Source organism: Ruditapes philippinarum, unplaced genomic scaffold (genome assembly GCF_026571515.1).
Source record: "Ruditapes philippinarum isolate M1 unplaced genomic scaffold, ASM2657151v2 ctg5329_1_1_1_1, whole genome shotgun sequence".
In the NCBI taxonomy this organism is placed as follows: Eukaryota; Metazoa; Mollusca; class Bivalvia; order Venerida; family Veneridae; genus Ruditapes; species Ruditapes philippinarum.
The window spans coordinates 42,091-63,171 of NW_026865045.1; the positions used below are offsets into that span (position 1 = coordinate 42,091).

The window sequence follows — 21,081 nt, forward strand, 5'->3', positions numbered from 1 at the left end:
TTTTAATTTGTGGTTACCAAAATGGCAAAAATCATTTTAAACAAGTTCTTATTGTATTTATCAATGGTACTTATGAAACAAACAGAATATCCTACAATAGTAATTTAAGTAAACACAGGGTCATAAATGTTTAAAATTAATGAAATTCAATCCTAGTATATGATAGACTGCATAATAGGAAGTTGATGATTTAATTTGTTATATAAACTTATTTGACTCCTGTAAAGTTTACAGTACACACATTTTATTCTTTATTTCCAGGGAGCCTGTGCAATTTGTCATGCAGAGTTTCCATCAAGATCTAAATTGTTTGACCATATAAAAGAAACAGGACATGCAATGTTGAAAACTGCTCCAGATATGCAAGAACAGTCTTTAATAAAAAAGGGAAAAAAAAACAAAAAAGAAAGGGGGAAAAGATACAAAAGGAATTTGATAGATATTATTTTTTTTTCATTTTTAAACAAAAAAAAGTTGAACAAAATTATTAATGTCTTTATATAATTTTTCGCATTTAAAAAAATTTTGGGGAACAAAATGAAAAAAGGATATTGAAGTTTTGGAAATTTTTTCAGGTTTAAATTTTCAGAAAATATTGTTTCAAACCCCGAAATTTTGTCTGGGGTTAAACCTGTTCGGGATTCTAGATAGTTAAATAGTCAAATTTTTATTTAATTGCATGCAAGGAAAAATGAAAAAGTTACATTGTAATGGTTATTTTATTCTTTAAATTATTTAAGGGGAAATTTTTTTCTCATTTACATGTTACCCGAATAGGTTAGTTTTTTTATATGATATATTCATCTTTTTCATGATTTAACTTTTTTTTTTAAAACTGATGCAAAATTTGCCTTTTCGTACAGTATGAAAAATAAATTTTAATTGAAGCATTTAGTTTAAACTTAAAATTTAAAAAATTGCCATTTTTTAATATTAAAAAATTTTCATTTTAAGATTTTAATAAATTGGTCCATTAAATAACTTTTAAGTAAGTATCAAAATTTTTAAAATACTATCTTAAATGGAATGTCCCTTTTCCAACCAAGAAGCCCTTCTCATTTTTAGGGGGAAAGAACATTACCGACCATATGATCGGGGGCAATGTATTCTGTCTTGGTCGCATAGGGTAAACCATTGCCATGTAAGCAACTTTTAAAAATTTTTTTCAATTTTTTACCAAAAAAACATTTTTGTTACTTTTTCGCATTTTAAAAAAGTGGATGTTGTAAAAAGTCTTAGAAATTCTTTCTCAAGGGCAAAGAAAAAGAAAAAATATCGTTTGATGCAATGTATGTTTATCACTTTTACCATGATTTCCATAGCCACTCAAGGGGGCAAATAAAGTCTCAAAAGTGATTAAAAAAATGTGTTTCCGTATTTCATTTTAGAACAATAAGTTGTGGGATCAATAACCAAAAAATTAATCATGATTTTTCCGATTCATTCAACAAACAAGCTCCGTATTGAGCATACATTCATTCTTATCTTTAAACAAACAAAGTTTTAATTTACGAAACTGAATGTAAAAATGCGATAAAAGATTATTGTCATAATTGTTAGTCGAGGATTTTGTTATTTTCTCCACCATGAAAATGTCTGTATAGATTCTGGTTTAAGAGTATATGTTATCACTGAATTTCCGTCAACCAACTTTATTGCAACCTCTTCAGAGGACATGTTTTCCATAATTACTACAATAGACCCGTCAGGACGCAAAAAGGCAACAGCTCGTGCAGCTGGCGATATGGCTCCGTCTGACTTGAGACCTATTGCGACCGATCCAGGGGGTAGAAATTCTAAAAGACCCTAAAGTAAAACATTGGGTTTTTGAAATTCCCTTTCTTTGATGCGTTTTACAAAATTTGGGCGTCAGCATTTTATTTACCCAGCTTTGGGCCCCCCCGAATGTTTGTAAATTATAGTGCGTGTTCCCCGACATAATTATTAAAACTTTGGAAAAAGTGCTTGCCCCAATTTTCGGGTCTTTTCCCCAATTCCCAAATTTAACGGGTTTTCATCCTATGGACTAAATTCAACCCTTAAATTTTTATCCCGGAATTTTGCAGTGTTTTTGTAGTAATGACGGACTATTTTAGCGCGTGACCGTAAGCAAAACCATTTAAAAGCCTCCCTCATATGATCTGCCAAGGGGGAATTTTTCTATTAATTCCCTCACAAAACGATATGACGTACCCGTATTCATTTAAAGAAGGTTTCAGATCGCGCACGACCCAATCGCTCATATTTTTAGCATTCCAGCACACGGATTGATACTGAGGTTGGCTTGTATTACTGCAGCTCCGGACAGGGCCGCTCTGGGTGGTTATTCCCCACATTCTTCCGTGAAACATGAACGACTCATATTCTTGTAAAAATCTTCCTAGATAATTGGCATACACCTTTGCCATATCATCGGCTATTGTCCCATACCCCACCATATTTCCATTCGTTTTCATCCAACTCGGCGAACTCCACGGACTTCCAAAAAGCGAGATATTTCTTCTGCTAGCAAGAACAGCCTGATCAATGTAGGGTAATTTGTAAATATGGTCATTGCCATCAATTGTAAATTTAGACAAACCGGTATCACCATTAGTAAAGTCGTATGAATAAACGTCCGTTGACATATCATTACTGGCAATAGGTATTCTACCTAGTGTGTATTCGATGCCGTCCGGACTGAAATAAGAGTTGATCAGATTATTTTGGACATCTTTAAAAAGGCTAGCAACATTTATTCCGCTAGCAGGTAAAAATTCCGCCAAAAAGTTTATGCTGTCTGGTTTCGGCTATGTCAACCAAAATTTAAATTTTCCGTTTTATTTGGGTTTTTTTTGGCTCTAGTTTTCCTCGTAAAGCGTTTGACGAACCTTTTTTTCAAACGGATTTCCGGGGGTTTTGTTTCTAACCCCAAATTTTTCTGGGGGAAAATACGGGGTTTTCCCGTTCACGAGGTTTAATTACAAAAACACCTTTTAACAAACTTTAGGAACAATGGGGGAAACCTTTTCCTTCCCACAGTTTTTTAAAATTAAAACGAGTTGATATGCAGGATTTTTTCAAATTATAGCCCTCTTTTTTTTTACCAACGGGGAATAATTTGTAATCTCTAAAAAATCAACATTTTTTTTGATTAATTTTGCACGGATATTTAACCTTTTCTTAAAAATAAATGAGATGTTTTATAATATAAAAATTTCACATAGTAAGAGAAACCGCCTGTTTTCCGGCATGAGTGGATATTTTACCCTTCGGTACATATTTGTACATGTATTTTTGTATATATTTTCACAAAAATCAGTTTTTTGTGACAAACCATGTATTGCACGACAGTTTGACCAAGATTCTGTCGTCTGCGTATGCAACGCTACATACTGTGATACTTTCGGAAGCGCGATACCACACCCAGGACCTGCAAATCCTTATGCTTATTGGTATGCAACGCTGACGTCAAGAGATGGATTACGACTTAGCGGACGATCGGGTTCGTTTGGCTCAAACCAGCTAAATAGATACGTTTTCACTGTTGGCAATGAGACAGCACAACAAATTCTTGGGTTCGGCGGTGCTTTCTCAGACGCTACTACAATAAATATGAACAATTTGTCAGCAAAGGCTCGGGTTAAACTTATAGAGTCGTACTTCTCAGCTAATGGAATAGAATACAACATTGGACGCATTCCTATGGCGAGCAATGATTTTTCTACAAGACTTTATTCGTATGCCGATTCGGTGGGTGATTTGGAACTGAAACACTTTAACCTAACAGTTGAGGACATCAGTTACAAAATTCCTGCCATTAAAGAGGCAGTAAGGCTCAGCAGACGAAAGATATCATTAATCGGAAGCCCCTGGAGTTCTCCATTTTGGATGAAAAGTAATAATAACATGACTGGAAGTGGTACCATTAAAGGTGCACCTGGAGGCGAATATAACAAAGCATGGGCGAAATATTTCGTAAAATTTCTTGAAGCGTACAAAAACAATGGCATAAGTATTTGGGGTCTTACAGCGCAGAATGAACCGAACGACGGAGACATCAAAGACTTTCCGTTGCCATGTCTTGGCTGGACACCCGAACTTCAGCGGGATTTTATAGGAGAAGATCTAGGACCAGCACTTGAAGCTGCAGGGTTTGGTCACGTGAAACTCATGATTTTAGATGACCAAAGAGCGTTCTTGCCTTACTGGGCAGATATTGTGCTCAATGGCACAAAAGCTTCGAAATATGTCTCCGGAATAGCTGTTCATTGGTATGAAGATTTGATAGTACCAACATGGACCCTTGATGCTACGTATCAGCAGTTCGGAGAAAACTTTTTCATCCTCAACACTGAAGCAGGCATAAAAGACAAACTTAATGGGAACAAAACAGTTTTACTCGGAAACTGGGATCAAGGTGAACATTATTTCACAGATATCATACAAGACATGAAACACGGAGTATCAGGATGGGTGGATGGCAACATGGCCCTTGACATGAGAGGAGGTCCCAACTTAGCAGACAATAGTGCTGAAAGTCCTATAATTGTAAATGCCGAGAAAGATGAGTTCTATAAACAGCCCATGTATTATGCCATGGCCCACTTCAGTAAGTTCGTTTCCCCGGGATCAAAAGTACTTGCGCATGAATTTAACGGTGAAGATGATTCGGGCTTTGACGGAGTATTTTTTGTACAAGATGAGACATCGATTACGGCAAACTTTGTAAACACAAATGAGCAAGGACAGGATATTTCCATAATAGACCCAACTATGATTGGAAATATTAATTTCCACATGCCTGCAAAAAGTTTCGTTACGTTTAGCTGGTTCCGAGAATAATTTGACTATAAAGCACCTTTTTCGCCTATATACCGAATAAACATTTAAAACCTTTATTCTTTGCTAATAAATTTAATCTTAAAGGATTTAACTTGTTAATGTAAGTTTTATCACTCACTATCACCCGTTGGTTAAATTTGTAAATCTATCGTTTCCCTATCAAAGGATATGCTTTTTGCAATGTTAAATATATTCAAAGTGACCTTTTTATTTCTCGTAATTATGAATATACATGTTTAATCCATATAACAACAATTTCCCTAACCTAATTCACTACACTATTATTACATATCTGCTAGCTTGCGAAGGGCTGTGGTTCTACTCAGGTGCCCTTTCATGCTTTGAAATGTCGCCATATTATTTCTAAAGTGCCCACGCGACTTTAAATGCAATAAAACAAACAGATAGACAGACAGACATCGTCATGCCCTTTAGTTAACATCGATGGTGCAAAGTAGCGACATACATGTATTTATTTTTAGGATTACAACCGAAATACAATTTTATGGCATGTGATCGTTCAGCTTGCATTTTAAAAGCTTTATTGTTTTTAATCATTTGTGATATTTAATATTTGTTTAATCATTATATATTTTTCTCTTTCTGTACAAATGGTAAACATGTTGTAATAATGGATTTAAAACAGATGAGATAATAAATCAGCTAAGTAAAATAGCGCGGAAATTTTCAAGTTTAAGAAGCATGCATGTGTTAAAATATTATCATGCATATGAAAGTTTAATTTTGCTGATGTAATAAAAGGTTTTGCAAAATAAAAATGTGTTCTGTTATATGTTACAGCCCCCTATGAAAAGGAAAGCCCGACTTTGAGCCGGGCTGCACATCCGCCGTCGAGCCGACATGGGATGCCGATATCGGGCCGACATTGCAGATGATGTCGGGCCGACATCGGTCCTATATGTAGTTTGCTGGGTATTGTGTGTTTTGGAATAGCCTTAAATGAGTGTTTAAATAAAACTGCATACTATTATGCACTTATCAACATAATTAATTTCTAGACGAAATTTAGAAAAAAAAAGTAATAATCTTTGTTCAAACTTATAATATATTTGAGCTTATTCTAAAACTATGCAATTGATGGTATAACTCCGATTGTAGCGTTACTTTCATCACACTTTTTTGCGCATGTGAATAAATTTTGTTCGCTTTGTTTGCACCCGCACTGCCAAGTCCGTGGTGGAATGAGTAAGTCGTTGACTTCACACCACTTGTCACTCACCGCTTGAGGTTCGAATCCTGCCCGGGACTTTGATTATTGTATGTGAGGAAGTACGCGGTACCGAGCTAGCGTATGGAACGTCTGTGGTTCTACCAGGAACGTATTGCAACCATTCTCTGGTTGGTACTGTTCTTGCCTTTAATAATGCACGGAGGGATATCTTATGTCTTCTTCCACCAGTAAAAACTGGAAAGTTACCATATGGCCTAAACTATATAAAGTTGCGATCTTTGTCGGTTAATTAGCATCTATTTTCCTAACATGTCAAACCATCACAATTTAAGATCGTACATAGGCAAAATTACAAAAAAAGATATATGAATTATGATTTTGCGCTTATAGAAAATATGTTTATATAAACTTACATTTACAACAGCCGGGATATTATGGTGGGTTATTGAAAATAAATAGGATCAGGCTCTATCTTATGAATTAAGTATTTCTGCCAAGGATGCAGTTGATATGCAGTTTCCTTTATCTTTTTATTTGGGGTTTTAACATTTCTTCTGATGAATCTAAGGGAGTTACAGTAAAAACCCTCAATTAAGACCATCATTTGGACTGGACCAAAATGGTCTTAATTGCGGAGTGATCTTAAATGTTGATATTCTTATCATTGCTTACACAATTTATGACTATGGTCTATTTTAGTCATTTTGTATGAACAAACAGTATGTATCTTAACCTGTAAATACAATATAAAAGTATGTTATATTACTAAATCTGATGGAAAGAAAACATATTTCTGAAGAAAATTAATATATCTTGGTCTGATTTCAATATTGATTATTATATGACGTACATAATTCACCTATCAAATAAGAAATTAATTCTTCGTTTAAAATAACATTTATTAACGTACCACTATAAAATTTACTTTTTCACCTTAAATTATTTCATACAATATCACAAAAATAACAGTTTCTGACACCTTGTGAAATCAAGCGTCATACCTTAAAGTATTCAAGCAGATAATAACAACATAACAACAAATTTAAGATCTAATTAAGTAGATGTTGACTTTAATATCAATGGTCTCAATAGTGGGGTCAAATAAAGAACAAAACAAAGAATTGGGACTGAATCTGGTGGTCTTAAAAGTGGATAAGCGAGGTGGTCTTAAGTCTGGATCATGTAACCATTGACATAAAGAACAGTTCTAAAATTCCGTTCTTTTTTTTTAAATGGTCTTAATAGCGGGTGGTCTTAATTCCGGGCTGGTCTTAAGTAGGGATTCTACTGTATTTGCCTTTGATGTAATTTTGTTTATATGTTTGGTCCATGAAAAGTCTTGACTAATAGTGATTCCTAAGTATTTTGCTTCTTATGTTGATTTAAGTTGGATATTATTGAGGTAGTATAAGGAAAATTTACAGGGTTTCTTTTTCTTGTTATTCTGAGTACTTCACATTTATCAGGGTTTACTCCATGGACCTGTATTTTTTCTATATTTCTAATGCATGTAGGTCATCTTGAAGAGTTTGGGCATAGAATAGAATAGAAAGCTAGGGTGTTCCTATAATTATAATACGTTAACAGTATGTTGTTGGTGTTACCCTGACAGACTGTAGACCTCTAAACAGATGATTGTTCCAAAACATGTTTTGTTACATATAAATTAAATCAAACTATCAATTAAACAAATATAAACTAACAGATACACAAAGATTTTCGATAATTTAAGAGAAGTGTTTTCCTCAATTATTAAAAGTTTTTAGTTTTCGAATAATATTGAGTACGAACTGGGATGGATTTTACAAGAGTGATTTCCCTTGTCAGTGCCCTTCCTCCATTTTTGTCGCAAACATGTCTCTCTGTCGGCAGCTTGTTAGAGGTCCACGTCTGCTCGCACAGTGTCAGAGGCTAGCTGTACTTAATCAGCAAAGATGTAATGAAAGCACAGATGCGGACAAAATGAAATTGACATTTGCATCCCCTGGGAGGGTAAGCTATTCAGTTCAAATAATGTTAAATTTCGTGGGTGGGGTAAAATTTATCGGAGTTGATATGAAAAAAGGTTTCTTCCAGTTATGTTATGATCTCGACATCACAATGGTGACATTGGTTTTTATGTATAGGAAGATGAATTTTCATTAATTTTAAGATTTTTCAGCTGTTAACTTGTTTCATTACCATAGATTAGAGAGTCCAGTGAAATTCACAGGACGTTTCTTTGTGATATTTTTTACTCTTTAAAACAGCCAGCTTTTGGGGGTTTCCAAAATAATATATAATTTACAGTAATGGTCTTATAATATCTCATGTTTATAGGATGGATTCCAGTTACGTCACACAGAGTCATAGATACAGCTCTGCATTTACTAAAAATTTGACCATAATAGCAAGGAAGTGGCTAGCCAAAAGTTCTAGCTGAACGTGAGTCACGTAGGACTAGCCTGGACACACTGTATTGTCTAGCTGTACAGCACTTTTTAAAATTATATGAAAGTCGAAAATGCATATGTTCATTTGTGTCTTTAACTCATTCGACCCGTACGCCGAGTATAGTCGTCGTCTTTATCTGTTATCGTGTACCGCGCGCCGAGTATAGTCGTCGTATAAAATTTATCGGCTATCCCGCATGACGAGAGAAGTCGTCGCGTATTGAACTACTACTGTATACCGCGTGACGAGTTATGTCGGCGCATTTCATTGGTTGTTTCGACAGGTTATATTTAGATTTGAGGTATTTTGACCAATCAGGAAACGCGTTATATGTATAGTATAAAGGTTTACCTATATGAAAGTGAAAATTTTATCGAAATATCTCTATCTGAAAAAAAGTTATATTGCATTAAAAAAATGGAAAATCGGAAGAATTTATTTGACATTATGTTTGATACGGCCACGGAAAATGGCGCAAATTCGGATTGTGACATTAGTCTCGATAGTGAAAGTGAGATAGAATCAATCTGATAGATCGAGTGACAGTCAAAGTGAAAATGAAAGTGCGGACAAAAATGTGAAATATTCTCAGTGGAAGACAAACGATCGGTCAGAATTGCCTAAGAGACCATTCACAGGCCCAAATCCAGATCTTGATCGGATTCAAATGAATTTGATTTCTTTGAACTGTTCTTTTCTGTGTTTCTGATTGAGCTACTTTGTAGAAAGTAATTTTGATTTTGTTTACAAAAATATTTAGTGTAGCTGATGACCTTTTTTTCATTCCTTTTTATCAAGAAAAGTAACATAATTGAAAGCTCTAGAAAAATAAGAGTAACTGTTCTAATGTAAGAAATACAAAAATGTAAATACCTTACAGTTTTTGTATTTATTTTGTAATTATTTTTATGCCCCCATTTCGAAGAAAAGGGGGTATATTGCTTTGCACTTGTCGGTCCGTCGGTCCGTAGACCAAATGGTTTCCGAGTGATAACTAAAGAACCCTTTGGCCTAGGAACTTCAAACTTGGTATGGTGATTGGTCATGACAAGTAGATGACCCCTATTGATTTTGGGGTCAAAGGTCAAGGTCACATTGACCTTGTAAGCAAAAACGGTTTCAGATCAATAACTAAAGAACCTTAAGGCCTAGGAACTTCAAACTTGGTATGGTGATTTGTCATGATCAGTAGATGACCCCTATTGAATTTGGGGTCAAGGGGTCAAAGGTCAAGGTCACATTGACCTCTTGGGTAAAAACGGTTTCCGATAAATAACAAAAGAACCCTTTGGCCTAGAAACTTCAAACTTGGTATGGTGATTGGTTATGACCAGCAGATGACCCCTATTGATTTTGGGGTTAAGTGGTCAAAGGTCAAGGTCACATTGACCTCTTGGGTAAAAACGGTTTCCGATCAATTACGAAAGAACCCTTAGGCCTAAGGACTTCAAACTTGATATGGTGATTGGTCATGATCAGTAGATGACCCCTATTGATTTTGGGGTTAAGGGGTCAAAGGTCAAGGTCACATTGACCTTGTAGGTAAAAACGGTTTCCGATCAATAACGAAAGAACCCTTAGGCCTAGGGACTTCAAACTTGATATGGTGATTGGTCATGATCAGTAGATGACCCCTATTGATTTTGGGGTCAAGGGGTCAAAGGTCAAGGTCACATTGACCTCTTAGGTAAAAACAGTTTCCGATCAATAACTAAAGAACCCTTAGGCCTAGGAACTTCAAACTTGGTATGGTGATTGGTCATGATCAGTAGATGACCCCTATTGATTTTGGGGTCAAGGGTCAAAGGTCAAGGTCACATTGACCTCTTAGGTAAAAGCAGTTTCCGATCAATAACTAAAGAACCCTTAGGCCTAGGAACTTCAAACTTGGTATGGTGATTGGTCATGACCAGCAGATGACCCCTACTGATTTTGGGGTTAAGGGGTCAAAGGGCAAGGGCACATTGACCTTGTAGGTAAAAATGCTTTCCGATCAATAACTTAAGAACCCTTAGGCTTAGGGACTTCAAACTTGATATGGTGATTGGTCATGATCAGTAGATGACCCCTATTGATTTTGGGGTCAAGGGGTCAAAGGTCAAGGTCACATTGACCTCTTAGGTAAAAACAGTTTCCGATCAATAACTAAAGAACCCTTAGGCCTAGGAACTTCAAACTTGGTATGGTGATTGGTCATGATCAGTAGATGACCGCTATTGATTTTGGGGTCAAGGGGTCAAAGGTCAAGGTCACATTGACCTCTTAGGTAAAAGCAGTTTCCGATCAATAACTAAAGAACCCTTAGGCCTAGGAACTTCAAACTTGGTATGGTGATTGGTCATGACCAGCAGATGACCCCTACTGATTTTGGGGTTAAGGGGTCAAAGGGCAAGGTCACATTGACCTTGTAGGTAAAAATGCTTTCCGATCAATAACTTAAGAACCCTTAAGCCTAGGAACTTCAAACTTGGTATGTTGATTGGTCATGACCAGCAGATGACCTATTGTTTTTAGGGTCAAGGTGTCAAAGGTCATGTAACATTGACCTTGTAGGTAAAAACGGTTTCAGATCAATTAACTAAAAACGCTTAGGCCTAGGAACTTCAAACTTTGTATGATGATTGGTGGTGACCAGCAGATGACCCCTATTGAGTTTTGGGTCAAGGGGTCAAAGGTCAAGGTCACATCGACCTTGTAAGTAAAAAACGGTTTCTGATCAATAACTTAAGAACGCTTAGGCCTAGGAACTTCAAACTTGGTATGGTGATTTTTCATGACCAGCAGATTACCCCTTTCGATTTTGGGATCAAGGGGTCAAAGGTCAAGGTCACATTGACCTTGTAAGTAAAAACGGTTTCTGATCAATAACTAAAGAACGCTTCGGCCTAGGAACTTTAAACTTGGCATAGTGATTGGTCATGATCAGCAGATGACCCCTATTGATTTTGGGGTCAAAGGTCAAGGTCACATTGACCTTGTATGTTAAAACGGTTTCGGATCAATAATAAAAGAACCCTTAGGTCTAGGAACTTCAAACTTGGCATGGTGATTAGTCATGACCAGCAAATGACCCCTATTGATTTTGGGGTCAAGGGTCAAAGGTCAAGGTCACATTGACCTTGTTAGTAAAAAACGGTTTCTGATCAATTAACTAAAAACGCTTAGGCCTAGGAACTTCAAAACTTTGTATGATGATTGGTCTTGACCAGCAGATGACCCCTATTGAGTTTTGGTCAAGGGGTCAAAGGTCAAGGTCATGACCAGTAGATACTTGATAACCCTTATTAATTGTTTGATCACTGGGTCAGAAGTCATGCATAATTACCATATCACATGAATAATTGGCTGCTGATAGGGGGCATACATGTTTTACAAACATATCTTGTTATATTATTATTATATATAATTTTTATAATTATTATATATAATTTTGAAATTATGTAAAATTAATCCACACATATAACAATTTTCATTCATATTTCATATATGGATTATTTTTTCCGGCTAATATTTTCTTATTTTTAGACCCAGTAGTAAAGATATATTATTTATTGTTTTCTTTGAAATTTTCTTAAAAAAAAACAACAGGAAAATAAAAGTTTTTTTTCAATGAATATGAATTTCTGATGTATATACACCTCTGCACCATAAATGTTACATTTCTTGTCTGTTTTTATGAGCTCCATAACATAATACTTATATTTGCTCATTAGTCATTACTATACTTATTTATTTGCATAATGCTTCCAAAGTATTCATTTCTAATTTGTAAATTAGCAGTAAATTTCTCAATATATTTTTTAAATTATTATATTATGGAGAAGAATGTTTTAATAGAAATTTATACAATAAATAAAGTTCTTTTATTACAAATAAACTGATTTTATGTTGAAAATCTTCTTTATTTTATTGAAAATAAATCAGTCCAACATGTTGCCATAGTGATGGAAGTTACACCACTGATTAGGTAATTTTATTGCCAACATTTATGTGTCATTTTCAGCTTGATTGGATTAAAAATGAGATTGCCAGAGGCACCCCCTATTATTTATGACCTGTCAATAAAACAGTGCAATATCCCTCAGGGAGACAGTTTAGATAAAATCAATAAGGTACCTAGGAGTTGGCTTATCAGTTATCAGTAGGGTTTAAGTGGTAGACAGTGTACAGGGTTGAATGAGTTAAACAAGGATTTTTACCAGTCTTTAAACAAGGATTTTTACCTCGTACTTTATTATTAAATATGCTTTGTAAAAAAAAAAGAAAAAGAAGGAAAATTATGATAGCGTTGTAATCACGATAAAAGTGTCAAAGTTACATTACGCATTATACAAATGACATGTATATGCATATGCAAAGTTATAACTATGATTAAATAATAAATAGTTTAAGTTATAACGTTTTTGTTTTTTATGATTATTTAAGATTTGTTGTTGTTTTTTATGTATGAAAGATGAATTATTAAATCAATTTTTGTTGATTAAGCACATGGAATGAATAATCATAACGGCCAAAGAAGCTTGTTTCATAATGGCATAGAGGTGCGCAGTTTAACCGGTGTACCGGTAAACCACGGTTCGAGACATCTGCGGTACAGACCTGGAAAACCTGTACTCTTAGCTCTAATTTAAAGCAATTACAGATCCGTAAAATGTACTTAATTAAAAAACTGTTTCTGTTGTATATGTCAATGTTTCTTTGAGTTAACTTTTTTGCAAACAACTTTTGCCAACTGTTATCATTCTTCGATAGTTCTTAGCGAAAATTGAATGCTTTATCGATTACCGCATGTAAGCCAGAATTGTCGACTTGCATGATCTCAGTTGAAGAAGCAAGAATTGTCGACTTACATTTACTTGTCCAAATATCGCTTATTTGATACGAAAACTAATTGTAAAGATTGATAATTCATGAAGGCATTGCTTGCATAAAATTAGGGTGTTACTATTTTAAGTATTTATATAAATAGCGACCAATCAGGCTAGGGGTTCTCCTTACGTCACGCACTTACTGCATGCGCATGGCAATTAACTAATTATAGAACGGAGTAGAAACTGGATTAAAAGTAATGTTCGTTCAACTAATGAATATTAATTAAGCAGTAACATGGTCAGCTGTTTTCTATGTGATAATTTTAATTTGCTTTTGGGGTACATGTTTGTTTTGGTTTCTGACACAGATTAATTAAATACTTAGCCCTTGCAATAAAAAATTTACAATAGCACCTGGGACTCTGTTATAAAATTAACTGACAAATAAATATTTGTCATCGGCTAATGTGCATTTGACCTATTATTTTATTAATCAATAAGCAATAAAAACATTTTATTTTTCCATTTTAACTATGCAATTTATATAACAGTTGTAAAATGTTGAAAGAGACCAATATGTAATAAAAACAAGAGGGCCATGATGGCCCTGGATCGCTCACCTGACACAACCGCTTAAACAAGCATCATTGCCAAGTTTGATGACAACTGAGTCAAACATGTGACCTCTAGTGTGTTATAAAGATTTTTCCATATTTGGGCAATGTGACCTAATTTTTGACCGGACACGACCCATATTCAAACTTGACCTAGAAATCATCAAAACAACCTTCCTGACCAATTTCCAGGAAATTTGGATCAAAACTGCAGCCACTAGAGTGTTAAAAAGATTTTTCTATTTTTAGCTCCTGTGGCCTAGTTTTTGACTGGACATGAGACCTGAGATGACCCATCTTCGAACTTGACCTAGAAATCATCAAAACAACCTTCCTGACAAATTTCCAAATTGTTTGGATGAAAACTGCAGCCACTAGAGTGTTAACAAGCTTTTTCTATATTTAGCTCCTGTGACCTAGTTTTTGACCGGAGATGACCCATCTTCGAACTTGACCTAGAAATCATCAAAACAACTTTCCTGACAAATTTCCAGAATATTTGGATGAAAACTGCAGCCACTAGAGTGTTAACAAGCTTTTTCTATTTTTAGCTCCTGTGACCTAGTTTTTGACCGGAGATGACCCATCTTCGAACTTGACTTAGATATCATCAAAACAACCTTCCTGACAAATTTCCAAAATATTTGGATGAAAACTGCAGTCACTAGAAGGTTAACAAGCTTTTTCTATTTTTAGCTCCTGTGACCTAATTGCTGACCGGAGATGACCCATCTTCGAACTTAACTTAGATATCATCTAAACAACCTTCCGGACAAATTTCCAGAATATTTGGATGAAAACTGCAGCCACTGTAGTGTTAACAAGCTTTTTCTATTTTTAGCTCCTGTGACCTAGTTTTTGACCGGAGATGACCCATCTTCGAACTTAACTTAGATATCATCTAAACAACCTTCCTGACAAATTTCCAGAATATTTGGATAAAAACTGCAGCCACTAGTATGTTAACAAGCTTTTTCTATTTTTAGCTCCTGTGACCTAGTTTTTGACCGGAGATGACCCATCTTCGAACTTGACCTAGATATCATCAAAACAACCTTCCCGACAAATTTCCAGAATATTTGGATAAACACTGCAGCCTCTAGAGTGTTAACAAGCTTTTCCTATTTTTAGCTCCTGTGACCTAGTTTATGACCGAGATAACCCATCTTCGAACTCGATCTGTATTTCATTGAGACAAACATTCTGACAAAGTTTTGATGATGATCAATCAAAACTGTGACTGCTAGACTGTTAACAACCCAATTGTTAGTGTTAACAAGCTTTTTCTATTTTTAGCTCCTGTGACCTAGTTTTTGACCGGAGATGACCCATCTTCGAACTTGACCTAGATATCATCAAAACAACCTTCCTGACAAATTTCCAGAATATTTGGATAAAAACTGCAGCCTCTAGAGTGTTAACAAGCTTTTTCTATTTTTAGCTCCTGTGACCTAGTTTTTGACCGGAGATGACCCATCTTCGAACTTGACCTAGATATCATCAAAACAACCTTCCCGACAAATTTCCAGAATATTTGGATAAACACTGCAGCCTCTAGAGTGTTAACAAGCTTTTCCTATTTTTAGCTCCTGTGACCTAGTTTATGACCCGAGATAACCCATCTTCGAACTCGATCTGTATTTCATTGAGACAAACATTCTGACAAAGTTTGATGATGATCCAATCAAAACTGTGACTGCTAGACTGTTAACAACTCAATTGTTAGTGTTAACAAGCTTTTTCTATTTTTAGCTCCTGTGACCTAGTTTTTGACCGGAGATGATCCATCTTCGAATTTGACCTAGATATCATCAAAACAACCTTCCTGACAAATTTCCAGAATATTTGGATAAAAACTGCAGCCTCTAGAGTGTTAACAAGCTTTTTCTAGTTTTAGCTCTGTGACCTAGTTTTTGACTCGAGATGACCCATCTTCGAACTTGACCTAGATATCATCAAAACAACCTTCCCGACAAATTTCCAGAATATTTGGATAAACACTGCAGCCTCTAGAGTGTTAACAAGCTTTTCCTATTTTTAGCTCCTGTGACCTAGTTTATGACCCGAGATAACCCATCTTCGAACTCGATCTGTATTTCATTGAGACAAACATTCTGACAAAGTTTGATGATGATCCAATCAAAACTTTGACTGCTAGACTGTTAACAACCCAATTGTTAGTGTTAACAAGCTTTTTCTATTTTTAGCTCCTGTGACCTAGTTTTTGACCGGAGATGATTCATCTTCAAACTTGACCTAGATATCATCAAAACAACCTTCCTTACAAATTTCCAGAATATTTGGATAAAAACTGCAGCCTCTAGACTGTTAACAAGCTTTTTCTAGTTTTAGCTCCTGTGACCTAGTTTTTGACCCGAGATAACCCATCTTAGAACTCGATCTGTATTTCATTGAGACAAACATTCTGACAAAGTTTGATGATGATCCGATCAAAACTGTGACTGCTAGACAGTTAACAACCCAATTGTTGACGACGAACGACGCACGACGACGGACGCTGGACATAGCCCCATCACTATACCTCACCATGACCACTTCGTGGTCAGGTGAGCTAAAAACAACAAGAACTGATCCATGACCCAATTAATTTATGATTGTCAACATGCGAAAGTACCGATTGAAAAAAGTTAAATGATGCTTTGATTAATCTGTATTTTATAGATCTGCTTAAATATAATATTTGAAATTCTATACCAGCCTACCTTGATACTTATTTTAGAGATAAAAATTAACCTATAGCGTACAATGAAAATCCGTGGTATACCGCGGTTTACACTGTGGTTTTTAGGAAAAAACCGTGGTATTTTCTTTATGGCGGTACCCACTCTATAATGGCATGATATGAATGGAATGAATAAATAAATAGAACATTGAAAAAAAATTTTTTTTAAAAATATGAGCAACTTAAAGCAATTGCTATAATTGTATTTTTAATTAAAGCCCATAGTACAGTGACTTATTAGGACTTTAAGAATGCATTTCATGGAACATGCAAACTTTCCTTACTGTAAAATGATGGACAAACTTCTACTGTCAGTAAATGACACAATTATCAGAACACATCAACAATTATTTTCGGTGCTTTTTCAGTTTTAAAGGTGTTGAAAATTAAACTTATTGAACCAAAAAAGGACTGTTATAATAATTATGTAAACGATGTTATTCTGACAACTGCACCTAAACACTCCATCTGGAGATGACAACGATCGATATGATTCTGTATTTAGCCAACATGGCGATTCATCTCTAAAAAGTAAACATACGAAGACAATTGATGCTTCTTGGTTATAATCCTCATTCAAGACATAAAAGACCGCCTCCGTGGTCGAGGGGTTAGAGTCAATGACTTCTAATCCAGTTACCTCTCTGGCGTGGGTTCTATCCCCGGGAGTTGCTTTGGTAGTTTAGCGCGGAGGAAGGTAGTCTAGTACTGGTTTAACTCTCCAGGAACGATGGTTAGGAAACTACCCGCCTATATGACTGAAATACTGTTGGAAAAAGGCGTAAAATAGAACAAACAAACAAAACAAGACATAAAAAACATATGCATTGTCCACTTTCATATAATTTTGAAAAGTGCAATATAATACAGTGTGTCCAGGCTAGCCGTATGTGACTTGCGTACGGCTAGAACTTTTGGCTAGCTGTACAGCTAGCCACTTCCTATTAGTAAAGAAATAATATGAAATTATGCGCCACCTTTGTCTATTAAGCGGAAAGTAATAACAACTCTGATAAACATTTAACAAAAATGGCAAACAAGATATTCCCATACATGTGAACTCTCCCACATTTAGCGGGAGACTTCAACTTTCTGCAGCCATATTTTCAAAGATTTTTCTTGAAATAAGGGGTAGCATGGGACTCCGTATTATCGGCATACTTATCTTTTCCTGTACATGTCTCCATTGAATATCATTGATGAATTTAATAATCAATATTCTGTGTAAAGCAGTATAAATTCAACTAATCATTACATCTTTAATTGAATGAGGTCAAAGATTTTTAACTTCACTGAATGCATGACCCCACATGACAAATACTGAGAGTATGACGGTAATAGAGTTGCGCCGATAATACAGAGTTCGAGTATATTTTCACAAATTAAAGAAATCTCCCTCTTTTAATATCACTTCTTTGTTTATTGCAAATTCTAATTATTTTCTCAACAGGTATATTACAATGGAGATGTTGTTCAGCAAGTGGATTTATCAACCCTAGGTGGATCAGTTGGTATTCTAGCGAGGCATGTACCTATGATAGCTGCACTGAAACCTGGAGTAGTTACAGTGTTTCAAGATAATGATTCTCAGAAAGTATTTGGTATGTGAAATAATAATATATTATTACTCTTAATATTTTGTTATACTGGGGGAAGCATAAATAAATGCAGCCACTGCTTTGTTCTCTCTCACTCACTTGACAGTAAGAGTTTTGTGTTGGTGTAAAAGTTGACATGATGAGGTTCATTCTGTGTTAGATTCTTCTACTCATTACATTGTTTATGATTTTTCAGCCATATCTTTTATAAAATTATACCATTCAACCATCTTTCACCTGAAATTGTTTTGTCAGCATCTACTGAACTGAATTCATCAAATTTACTACCAAGACAAGGTACTCCCTAGATTCTTGTTCTTCTGTATAGTTGGGGAACAGCCATGATTCATGATTTCAAATGATATCCTTGCTCTAAAAACAGTCATAAGACATTCTACATTGTTTTGTGTTGTATGCAATCTATTAATGTAAAATATTTATATATTAAAAATATGATTTATAAAATTACAGTTTCATGACTGTTTATGTACTTTGCTTTTACATACGTTAAATAGTATTCTTATTATGGGACTAATTGATAAACAGAAGTTAACAATTGATTTGTTTCAGTTTCCAGTGGAACAGTTACTGTTAACAATGATTCCACTGTGCAAATTCTAGCAGAGGAAGCTTACCCATTGGATTCATTTGATTCAAAGGTATTGAAACATTTGTTTTCTGTATTGATCTTTTCTATTCTCACTGATTATTTTCATTGACCTTAGCTCCATTTCCTTCCTTTCACATCTTTCTGTTAAATTTACAATTTCTCAAATGACATTTACTTATTAGCTCACCTATCACAAAGTGACATGGTGAGCTTTTGTGATCTCTTTTCGTCCGGCGTCTTCCGTCCCACTTCCGAAACATTCATTTTATACGACAGCTCCTTGTAAACCGCTAAGCCAATTTCACCAAAACTTCACAGGAATGTTCCTTTGGTAGTCATCTTTAAAAATTGTTCAAAGAATTTAATTTCATGCAGAACTCTGGTTGCCATGGCAACCAAAAGAAAAAACTTAAAATATCTCCTTTAAAAAAACCCAAAGAGCTAGAGCTTAGAAATAGATATTTGGCATGAAACATCTTCTAGCGAGTCTCTACCATGTTTGTTCAAATAAAAGCCCTTGGGTCAAAATTGATCCCGCCCCAGGGGGTCATTGTTTTTCCATGTATGCATATATTAAAACTTAAAAAATCTTCTTTTAAAAAAACCCAAAGAGGTAGAGCTTAGATATTTAGCATGAAACATCTTCTAGTGGGTGTCTACCAAGTTTGTTCAAATAAAAGCCCTGGGGTCATTGTTTTCCCTATATGTATATAGTAAAAACTTTAAAAATCTTCTTTTAAAAAAATCCAAAGAGCTAAAGCTTAGATATTTAGCATGAAACATCTCCTAATGGGTGTCTACCAAGTTTGTTCAAATAAAAGCTCTAAAGCCCTTGGGTTAAAATTGGCCCCACCCAGGGGTAGGGCATTATTTCCCTATATGTATATAGTAAAAATTTAAAAAATCTTTTTTTTAAAAACCAAAAGAGCTGGATCTTAGATATTAAGCAATTTTGACCCCAGGGCTTTTATTTGACCAAACATGGTAAAGACTCACTTGAAGAAGTTTCATGGCAAATATCTAACAGGGTGTTCACTTAGACCTTTTTAGCATAGATGTTCCCAGCATTTTTCTATATAATTAAATAAACATTCTTAGTGTAATGTTTGTTTAAATTATTTATAAGTTCAAAAGAGTAGCAAGAAATAATAAGTTCAAAAGAGTAGCAAGTAACTTCAATGTGGAAAATCTAGAAACATTTGCCTCGCAGGATTTATATATCATACGATCGATTTCTAAGAAAAAACTAGGGTGAAACTTTAACAGATGTAAACATAATTCAGCTGCATAAATAAGTGATATTATTATACCTTTATTTTTTCTTTGCAGGCTGTTGCAAGCAGCATTTCAAATGCCAACACTGCATTGAGCTCGGCTAAAAATGACGAGGAAAAGGCTGAGGCACAAATCGCTCTTGATTGTTTAGAAGAAATCAGTAAAGCTATGGCATAGAACAACAAAACATTATAGATTTTTATTTTCTGATGTGCTAGAACTGAACTTATTTTGGTGAGAAATCCCATGACCAAAGATAATGTGAAAGAAAGAATATGAAAAAATGCCTACATTTTTGCAGGACTTGTTATAGTGTAGATTTATCATAATTGCAGGGATTCTAATTGTTTTGATGAAATATTCTAAGCTGGGATTTCTCTGTGTTGAGGGTTGTTTTTTGTAACTTCACAAGGTTATTGATAAGATGAATAAATTATTCAAAAAAAACATACAGACCTTGTTAACATTTTTATATGTTAATATAATGAAACAATACACTGAATTAATATTGCCTGTGTCATTATTTGTTTCTGCCTTAAAGATTGATTATATTACATGAAATTGACTATAATACAAACATATTGTGACTTTATACTGCAGAAAAGTATTAAAGGTTTATCATAAGTTAAATTTGTCTCAAATATCTGAAAATGGCTCTATTATCTGATGTGTCAACATGTACATGTAATTCAATACAGTCGCTGAATAGTGTGTTTCAGACTCAGTACCTAATTCTTTTTTACATCCCGTTGTATTACTTGAGAACATGTAAAATCAAGCAGGGGAACAAGAAGCTCGACTATGAGACATAAAGTCACATTGTAGTAAACCTGTAAAGAACTAAGATAGATCTTTAAATAATGCAATGAATTCCTTGAATTTTCATTTCGGTTAATAAATTGTTTAACTTATTAATTCATCAAATATTGAAGTGACAATTTAATATTTGAATCAGTTATTTTATTATTCAACTGAACTTTG

At 34.8% G+C, this 21,081-nt stretch overlaps 2 protein-coding genes across 2 annotated transcripts; both read left to right on the plus strand.

Moving 5' to 3' along the window:
- Positions 1 to 3,203: 3,203 nt before the first annotated feature.
- Positions 3,204 to 4,910, plus strand: LOC132727663 (lysosomal acid glucosylceramidase-like). Its single transcript, XM_060713230.1, has one exon. The coding sequence runs from the start codon at positions 3,232 to 3,234 to the stop codon at positions 4,822 to 4,824; it is 1,593 nt and encodes a 530-aa protein (XP_060569213.1). The 5' UTR covers positions 3,204 to 3,231; the 3' UTR covers positions 4,825 to 4,910.
- Positions 4,911 to 7,747: 2,837 nt separating this feature from the next.
- LOC132727661 (ATP synthase subunit delta, mitochondrial-like) lies at positions 7,748 to 20,551 on the plus strand (the record flags this gene model as incomplete). The annotated part of the gene is made up of 4 exons (XM_060713227.1): positions 7,748 to 8,008; positions 18,068 to 18,218; positions 18,786 to 18,874; positions 20,155 to 20,551. Coding segments are annotated over 4 exons (624 nt in total), but the record flags the coding sequence as incomplete, so codon positions are not given.
- Positions 20,552 to 21,081: the final 530 nt, after the last annotated feature.